Genomic DNA, 10,000 nt, shown 5'->3' with positions numbered 1-10,000 from the left:
ATATGGGTTTATCAAACTCAGAGAAGGAACCGAACACCTCACACTTGTGTAAAAACAAGTTAATTTGGCTGAAGCCAACAATATTTCTTTAAACTTATCCACTTCACATTTAGATGACTTTTTACGTTCTTGACCAAATTTAATTTATGCAACAATGATGCGCCGATCAAATGGAAACTTCAACCTCCCCCCTTCCCAGGCAAAACCCCGGAATTTGACTATCTTCTGTGCCCCGGGGAGTGGGGAATTTGACCTTTGCCTGCGTGGGGTGGGGAAAATTGAACCAGAAGAGTCAGGTCTCAAATGATTATTTTTCGGGAGCCGAAGTCGCTAACAGCCATAAAACACGTGTTTGGACGACATGAAAGACGGTTTAAAGGAAGAGGTATAGCATTTGTGAGCGATTGGGTTACAAGTTCAAATGCCCGCAAATGCCCGCAAATGCCCGCAAATGCCCGTGGTTTGCCTGGGTGGGGGGGGGGGGGGGAGAGGATGTTGAAGTACAAAAAAGAAGCTCAAGATGGTTTTCACGGTGACGTCATCAAATTGCAAGTTCCGTGACGTCTTTCGTTTAAATTTCCGAATCGTCAAGTTGCGTGACACCACGATACAAAGCTACAAGTTGATTGGAAAAAATGTCTATCCCTTCGAATCTCAGCAGTTTGAGCCTTTCAAGTACATTAGGAGATATGTTCATACACATGTATCTTATCTTACGAGTGAGAAGTAGGCGCTTTCATCGCAAAGTGAACAGACCCTTAACTCAACAATTCTAATCACAAAGTTATTAGTTTGGTGTTCATGTCAAAGAGTCTGACACCCTCTCTCGTGATCTTTTTGACAAAAAGCTTGAAGATTACGGTTGAGACGCAAAAGTTCTGTATCAGTCTCGTTAAGAATTATTTAAGTGACCGACAACAACGTGTCAGATGGAGTGAAAATTACGCGAGACAGCCCTCCTCCCGAGACAACTTTACCGAGCGTCTGTATGAGAATTGCGTGACGCATCTTCAAAAACTGCGTATCATCATTTGCCTTTCTTTCTTTGTAGTTCGTTTTTATTAAGTATAGTTGCGTTTTTACCTTCAGCAAATGGACTGACTATCTTAACGCAGCAATAATATGTAGTTTAAATAAAAGGCTGTTTATGAATCAAGAGTTTCCGTTGACAGCGGTGAGAATTTTGGCGGGAAAAAACCTTTCTTTTGAAAGTAAACGCTAAAAACATGTATAAGCTCCCAAATTGTTGCTTCTTTGATTTTTATTTTATGCGTGTGCATTTAAGATTTTGCTGTCTCGTCTCGGGTGGTCAAGTCAAACTGTTTACATGGGAAAACGGTTGTCTCGCCCACTTCATGTATTTTTAAAACAAATGAATGGAAAAATATCTCGCCCAGGGTAACTCGGGGGAAGGGTTGTCTCGGGTACCCGAGACCATAATTATAAACAGGCCCTTAAATGAACGATATCCCCCAGGGATCAATTTTGGGTCCCATTCTTTTTAATATTTACATGAATCGGACCTGTCTCATGCCATAGATCAATTATTCACGTATGCCATGACACTCAACTGCAGACCTTCCAACTTTCTGTTTTGAAAATGAGTGAGATTGGGCACAATCGCCCGCCGAAGGCGGGCTACTGCCTGCCAATGGCAGGCAGTCACCTAGCGGGGTCCGGGGGCATGCCCCCCCGGAAAAATTTTGAAAATTTGAGTCCCTGAAATGCGATTTTCTGCATTTTCAGAAAGATTTACAAAATTCTAAATCGTGCAGCACCGTCAAATTTAAGCGAAGAAGCAGACGAACTAGCTAAAGGACCATCAACTTTTGCTCTCTTTCGGCCGGAACTACTCGAAGTTTCGGCCATTGTTATCTAAATTTTCAACTTTTCTTTATTGTAGCTTAGTCACAACTAACTGGCATTGACAATTTCGGTTCTATATATACTATCGTCCTTACACGTGAATATTTTACGGTATTTTACAGGGACATAATGGGCACATTTATTCCATTGGGAAACTACATGCATGACAGCGTGAGAAAGTGGTGTCTATGCGTGTGGGCGTGAGAAATATATCAAATGCGTGTGTCTCACGCAAAATGCGTGAGAGTTGGAAGGTCTGCTCAACTGTTTAAATCAAAGCTGGATTTCTCAAATTTTACATTTTAATTCGCGCAAATACACGTAAATACATTTTGCTTAGCTTTTACAACATTATGTAATAATCTCGTGATCTACTCTCAGTTTTAATATTTTCCACGTAGATATTTTTCTAAAGGTTTTTATGAGAAATCTCGTTCTATTATTATCTTTATTTTTAGGGTACCCGTAGCCTCTTGTTTGCATTGCTATGCAATACACTGACTGTTGAGATCTTGTTCTTTTCATAATTTTTCGAGATTGAACTACACGAGTGCATATGGCGTCTCAACTGCTGTGCTGAATTCTCTCCGTAACTCTCCTGGGTCTTTAGAAAGCAGTGCTCTGAGTCTATCAAAAACAATTTCACTAATCACTGAGTGAAAAGTCTCTGTTTAATAGAAGAAAGGAGCTCTAAGGCCCACAAATCTGCGGGAATAATTTTATTGATAACCCAGCTTTGCCGAAAACGGCCGCCATTTTAATACCATTGAGTTCCGACGAAGGAGGACGCATTCTAATTGTGTCGTTTTACGAATGCCCCGAATATGTTATCGTGATGCCATGCGATTTCTGGGTTTGGATGGCATCTTGGAGTGGCTGGACGACGGGTTTATCACCTCGATCTGATGTGACTGTGAATCTGTCATGCCTCGACATCGCGTAAAAGCGGTAAAAATTCCCCGAATTGTCACGTGCTTTGTAGTTGTGCGTGTTGGTTGCTCGGCCGTTTCCTTCGCTGTTTTCATGGTGACCGACTGGAGCTCAAAGGGGAGACAGAGTAATTTACGAGACAGAATTTCGAGTTGGTCGGTGTAAAATGCAGACCATCGGTAAAATGCAGACTAAGGTTATAATGTAACTGTCGAAAAAGCCCAAACCCTTTAAAATGCAAACCTTAGACCTAATTTGGCATAAAAAAATATTTAGGCTTAGCTGTTGGCACTTCTAAAGAGTTTGGGCTTTCTCAACAGTTAGATTAGAATCTAAGTCTGCATTTTACACTGACCAACTCGAAAATCCAAGTCGAAATCCTAACTCAGTAGTACATCGGCAACCTCCCCAGAGGGTTGGTTCTAGGTAAAAGTGACGTCATTTACTCATTCACCACTTGCACAATCCCATAATACACCTCTATTACCCACAAAACTCAGTTTGCATAACCATTGTTAGCAATTTCTCCTGGGACATGAAAATGTCCCAAGAGAAGTCGAAAACAATGCCTATGCAGATTTTTGGGGGGTAAAAGAGGCGTATTATGGGATTTTTTGCAAGTAGTGAATAGCTTAATTCTTCAGCGTTTAAATACAGCCTATTATATATGCAAAACTCTGAAAGCCCGAAACTCGCGTGCTGCATATTAACTCAAGTGCGTACACATGCATGTCTTCGACGTCATTTTCTCCTCGATCCAATCTCGTTCCCAGAGTCATCGTTCCCTTAACCAGTTGTCGGGAAAGAGAGACTCTGGTTAGATCCAAGAAAAGGCCATATTTGATTGGCTGTTGAAAAACGGTTTCATTTCCTGCCACTTTCAGTCTAAACTCGAAAATCGTGCTTTCCTGTGAATTTTTATCTACACGAGGTCGAAGATGATCTAGAACTAAATCATTTTACAACTTACCAGTTTACGTTTTCGTTTTTGAAAATATAGCAATTTTCACTTGCGTGACACCAGATGCTGAAATCTGTTTTGATTGATAAAATGTATCTCGTTATTGTTTATTCTCCGCAGTTTAAAAGCTTCGAGTGTATTAGGAGATGTGTTTATACTCATGTGTACGGTCTCGCGAGTGAAAAGTAAGCGCTGTCATGGCAAGGTGAACTCCATTGTTGATTTCCTTATTGATTTCCAACCGTCTCCCCTCACGCACGCGCAGTTATTTAACCGGAACCAGAGTTTTCTGCTTCCGGTTTTGGATTATTCCAGAGCCTCCCGCGCCCGTTCTGCTGGACAAGGGTAACGGAGGCTCTGCGAACGAGATTGCCCTCGATCCAGCTCTCTCAATATTTTAAAGTTAGTTATGTGGGACCCTTAAATAGGAAAATTCCAGTTAAAATAAACAGGTTGCTTTTTTTTAATTCAAGGCTTAAAACTTGACTCAGTTTGTGTTCATTTACAATAGGTTTGAAATCCAAAGAAAAAGAAGAATTGATTTCTTGGTCACAGCAGCCCGTGAGAGAAAATTTCGTAAACAAAAACGAGACCCTTGCAAAACATGAGTTCATTTATATACAATTAAAAAGCGCACTGTTTTCGTGTATGGGGCTCTCAAATTTGAAAACGATCACTTGTTTTCCATTGTTTTCAACCAGAGCTGGGTTGCTAGAAATAGCGCTGAACAGCGCTTGAAGAGCTCCTGTAATATTATCTATACCTATATACAAGTGTGAGCAAGCCAGATAAAATTCCTTAAGAGCGTCAACCGGTTGACAATAATCCCTACGTATCCAATCGATGGAAACCGACGATCGGAAAACCAATCGATCAGTCGATATCAATCGATAAAATTAGTTTATTGGTATCGGTCAATCGATAACCACACAAAAACCGTTCATCGATTGCTATCGATTGGCGCAACAAATAGGCCATTTCCGAGTTCTGGCCTGCCTCATCTGCAAAGCGAGTCTAAGTGCGAAGTTTTTGTTATGAAAATTAGATTTCATTCAAATATAAAGTAGAACTAATTACCATCACAAAAACTTCGCACTTAGACTCGCTTTGAAGAGGCAGACTTGAACTCGGAAATGGCCTATTCGAACAGACGTCACGCACGCTACCTGTCCGATCATCCGCCATTTTTATGAGGCCCTGGGGACGAAATTGGAAAGAAAAATTCAGACCCAGTCTTAAACGAAAAGAATATACACCCTGTTGCACATGTACTCAAATTACCCCCTTGCCCGTCCACATTGCCTTTCCATGTCATTATGTCTATGCAAGAAGTCCGGGAAGAGGCTTTACTGAATATAAGGTGCATTGTCAAAGGCTATCCTCTTTGCTGTTTTGAGGTGAACGTCGGTGAAGGGCTTACTGCTAACAAGAAGAGGGGAATTAAAGAAGATTTTGAAACGTGGTGAAATCTGCAACCACTCAATACCGATCGATATCAATTTTTCTATCGATTGTTATTGAAAATCGATAACCACAAGAATCTCCGCCATCGATTGGTCATCGATTATCGATTTCATCATTTGGATACGCCGGGTAGTAATGTGAGCCTACCTAACATCAACAGCAAAGACGTTACTCAAACGACAGATGTAAGAGCCAATCAGAATTACGCGCAAATTACACGAAAATGCAATTAGGCGACGCGAATAGTTTTGTTTTTTCTTCTTTAAAGCAAAAAGTGGCGCAAGATTTTTCAGCCAACCACGACGCATGGCAACAACTTTTGCGTGATTACTATTGAAACAAGAACGGAAAAAGTAACCACGTGACCGTGATTTTCACTTCTTTTTTCGCGTTTGCCGGTTGCCGCTTCTACTACGGCGACGAAAACGTCACTTCAAAATATAAATTTGAGCTATTCTTAGTATTTTATGATTATTTCATCTTGTTTATATTGCACAATTTGGGCCAAGTGTCCTATAACTGGATTGGTACGGACGGATTTGAAGTCAAGAGTGAGCCTGAAAGATTTACTGTAGTTTGTCCACGTTGTCGTCAAAACCTTTACTTTGGTTATTTCACGTTAGTACTTTTACAAGTAGAGGAGAGAATCGTTCAAAAAGGCGTGCCGCACGATCATTTTGGTCCTCTTAACCAATAATATTACTGCTTTTTCTTAAACTCCCTAGTGGGTAGCAAACACGACGTCTACGGCAACGCCAACGCCACAAAGCAAGAATATTATTGGTTAAAAGAGGAAAACACTCGTGCTACACATGCAGCACGAATTTCCGTGCATTTCTTTGCCGTACTCCACAATGCAACAACGTGAAGTCAACACATTAGGGATGTGAGCGAATATGGACATTACACAGCACAGACACAAAGAAGTCTGTTAGGTCTGGTAACGAGTATGTTGCTATGGTGACATCATAACCAGTATCACAATGTGTAGTTCTGGCAACACATCAACCGTGCAAAATTTCAACCCTGCAGACTTAATATTTTCAAAGATATTCCATATTTTGTGATTTTAATTCAATTGGTGTCCACTAGGTGACGTCACAAGTCCTCTAATTTGCACAGAGTGCTATCACAATAAAATAAACGCCGTTCTTCATCATTTTGAAAGATCTTTTGAACAAGCTAATAAAAAAAATTGTGTCATATGCACTTAAAAAAATATATTTTTTTTTGCATTCAGAGCGCAATTAAAATCTCTGAGTACAGAAACCAAAATTTAAAATTTAAAATCATGATTCCAGAGCAAGAAAACAATATTTTCGATTCAATAATATCATTGGTTAAAATAGAGTAAAAAATCTTGCTGCACGTGCAGCACGGATTTTAGCAAGTATCTTAGCGGTCCTCTGCATAACGACGACGTGAAATCACCAAATTTGATGTTTTGACGACAGCGTGAGCATGCAACAGAGAATCTTTCATTCTCTCTTTTCACTCTGAAACCGCTCGTACCAATTATTTTTAGGATACTTCGCCCATATTGTAGGACGCGAACGATTCTGAATAATCGCGAAAGACTTATTGACATTTTCGTCGACCGTCGCCATCGTAGACCTTAAGGTGTCCTTATTTTGACGACAACGTGGGCAAAAAACAATGAACCATTCTTTTTCCGTTTTGACGTTAAAACCGTTCGTATCCACCAGTTACAGGATAGGTTCCCCGTATTGTACCACGTAAGCAAGACGGAGAAATCGCGAAATACTTGCGATAGCGTCAAGTTCTAATTATATTTTGGAGTGACGTTTTAGTTAACGTTGCCAACGTCCTTGCTTAAAGATGGTGCCTACTATTGTTATTGCGCATACGTTCTGCGCATCTCGAGATACTCAGGTTTCCTATCGGTGATGCTTACTAATACAGGGATATTTTTGCGCAGTTTAAAGCTATCCGGAGAAAGTGGATCTTAGAAAGTACTCTTGGTATCCAAAAAGAAAATTGGGGGTAACCATGCTTTTTTTAGAGATAATTAAGCTTCAATTTGCAAAAGAACGCCATACATTGCTTTGTATTAAAGCTTTTTACAAACATTTTTGATTAATTATCGTTGAGAAAGAACCCCATACATTACTTTGTATTTTAAAGCTTTTCACAAATATTCACGAATTACCTGGATTTCAATGACACTTGCTGAGATCTACATTTCCTGCATAATCATAAACAAGGGAAACAGTATCTTTGAATTTGTAGGCACCGTCTTTAAACTCCCTATTTTCGCGATTGTCGTATACGTGGAATTATCTCCTCGTTTTTCTTTTGCATAACAAGTTTTTCGTGGAAAAAAAGGAACCCCCAAACCATTTTCCGATCAGTCAAACAAGGAAAAAATAGGTTTCACGGTTACAGATCGTGCATAACTGACTCCTTACCGCAACTTTCTTTGTGAATTCACGTTGCCTCTCTGTTGAGTCACGAAACAGCTTCATCGAAACTTGCAAAATTTGACAGGCAAGCATAAAAAAAGAAACGGCAAGCCGACGTTTGTGATGCTAAATCTGTCTACTGACTCAGATGAAAACAAACCGCTGAATTGCAAAAGAATGCTCTTTGATGCTTCCACTAGGCAGACACGCCTAGGAAATTATCGTCATGGTTATTGCTATACAGGTTTGAGCGGGTAAGTTACCGAATGATGTGCGCTCACTAGAAGCACACAGGAGGCTACAAAATGTACAATTCCAATACCTCTTCTTCAGGCCAGCCTTGTTTAAAACAGGTTTCCAGCCAAGTATGGTTTCTTTCCGGATAGACGCAAAATGTCAGAGAGAGGTGGCAGCCAGTAGCTTCTGATGATGAGCTCCCAAAAACAGAAAAGATCCATTTGATATTCTCGTGAAGCGCTGGATGATGCCAGGTAGCACATCATTCCCCAAAATGGGGTTCTTGAGATAAGATTGTTTATACGAAGAACTATATTTCAAGCATTAAAATGTCCAGATAATTTAACGACTCCTTGCAAATTCTTCTCGCAACCACTGTGAGTCCTTATAAAATCTTGGGTCGCCTAATCGTAGAGCGGTCCTTTTATAAAAGTAGTAGTATAAAACAGCTCCTGTAATTAGGAATGGTGGAAAGAAAACTAAAAATCACGGAGAAGCTAAAAAACAAGAGTTCGGGAATAGGGAAGATATCTGTTTACAAACGGTGCTCTTGTTATGCAAATTTGCCAGCCAGAGGAACAAAAGACCCTTTGTTTCGAGAACCAATGAGGCTGACTGTTTGGCACACTAATGACAATAGGTGACTTCAATGATATCTTCCCTATACACATGCATGATTATCTGAAGAATTTTCCACTCCTTTTGAGTTAACAGCCATTCTGAGAGGATACAAAATGGTTCTTACTAAACAGTAAAAACTGGCTTGGAATTGGCCTTTCCGAAATTCAGCAGGGAACTGGGGCGAGTTTCAAGTTTTAACTAATCGATAAACTGACACCACCACATGAAAGATCATGTTGAGATTGGTCATTTCGTCAAGTATGGTGCTTTTAGGGTGAACAGAGACCAAGTTATGTACCTTGAAACATGGTTCAAAATCCATACAGGCGTCTCTAATTTTGATACAGCGTCCCCAAAAACCATATAAACTCTTAAAATTTTTATGATTTCCGTGATACTCTTTAAAATGGGCAAACATAGCGATTTTCATCGCAGCTTCTTTCAAATTGTAGGTACATGACGGGATTTTACAGTTGTCACTAAACTGATAAAAAAAAATTAGAGTTTATATGGTTTTGGGGGACGCTTTGTCAAAATTAGAGACGTTTGTATGGATTTTGAACCATGTTTCAAGGTCCATAACTTGGTCTCTGTTCACCCTAAAAGCACCATACTTGGCCAAATGACCAATCTCAACATGATCTTTCATGTGGTAGTGTCAGTTTATCGATTAGTTAAAACTTGAAACTCGCCCCAGTTCCCTGCTTAATTTCGGAAAGGACAATTGAGTGTGCCTTTACGAGATGAGGATATCTCCTAAACATTAAGACACATAAAAGTTCAAGAAGATCTAAATGCCAAAAAAGAAAAATACCAAGTGGATATTTAAAACACAATGTCAATATATTTGAGGGTAGGTGCTGTAAAGGTTGCAAGATAGGAGGCAAAATTCTCCTCAGCTGCAAGAAGGTCACCATGACAACCAACTGAAGCTACAGTCTACCTCCCAGGCAGCTGTAATCACATCAATGAGCAAACCAGTGTGTGGAATGATTGTTTACTTACCACAAAATATGGGAGGGAGGGAAAAGCAGCAGGCAAGCCAAAAAGCAACTTGAGCAGAAGTACAGTGCATGGCATTATGCCCCTGCAAACCTCAATACAGTCCCCCCAAATATCCCAGGCAAAACCACTGCATTGGCTTGGTTGAACTTTGCCTAAATTATATTTAGCTTCATTAAATACAGGTGAATACAGTGACTAGAACAAAGGATTAGACATTCATTTAGCAACAAAGTAGAAAATTCCAATCATATTATAATGATACAGTATCCAAGACTTTACTTACCAACTCTTTGAAAAACAAAAAGGGCTTGAAATGCTTCATTCCACACATATCTCTGAGGAGCACCCCACTTTAAGGTCTTCATAGGAAACCAAAAAAATTTCACTTTAGAGGCTAAAGCAACACAGTAACAGTGCAATGCTACATAATTATCTGCTCAAGATTTTGATTCATACTCACTATAGGTCCACGGATAAGGTTTCCCCTTTCTTA

The 10,000-nt window shown here is 39.9% G+C and overlaps 1 protein-coding gene across 3 annotated transcripts in view; it reads right to left on the bottom strand.

Moving 5' to 3' along the window:
• Positions 1 to 4,202: 4,202 nt before the first annotated feature.
• Positions 4,203 to 10,000, bottom strand: part of LOC138007185 (transmembrane protein 138-like) — a 21,479-nt gene continuing 15,681 nt past the window's right edge. Inside the window, exons 3-6 of one of the 3 annotated variants that reach the window (XR_011124015.1) lie at positions 9,791 to 9,866; positions 9,508 to 9,659; positions 7,967 to 8,333; positions 4,203 to 4,954 (exon numbers count right to left, since the gene is read on the bottom strand). Coding sequence is in view for 2 of the 3 variants with exons in the window: in XM_068853956.1 (XP_068710057.1) it covers positions 8,286 to 8,333; positions 9,508 to 9,659; positions 9,791 to 9,866 (276 nt within the window). In the remaining variant the exon portion in view is untranslated. Of the gene's footprint in view, positions 8,334 to 9,507; positions 9,660 to 9,790; positions 9,867 to 10,000 lie in introns of all 3 variants that reach the window. The other 2 variants (XM_068853956.1, XM_068853957.1) reach the window with 2 other exon arrangements.

Source organism: Montipora foliosa, chromosome 6 (genome assembly GCF_036669935.1).
Source record: "Montipora foliosa isolate CH-2021 chromosome 6, ASM3666993v2, whole genome shotgun sequence".
In the NCBI taxonomy this organism is placed as follows: Eukaryota; Metazoa; Cnidaria; class Anthozoa; order Scleractinia; family Acroporidae; genus Montipora; species Montipora foliosa.
This window is presented reverse-complemented; position numbering and strand designations above follow the sequence as displayed.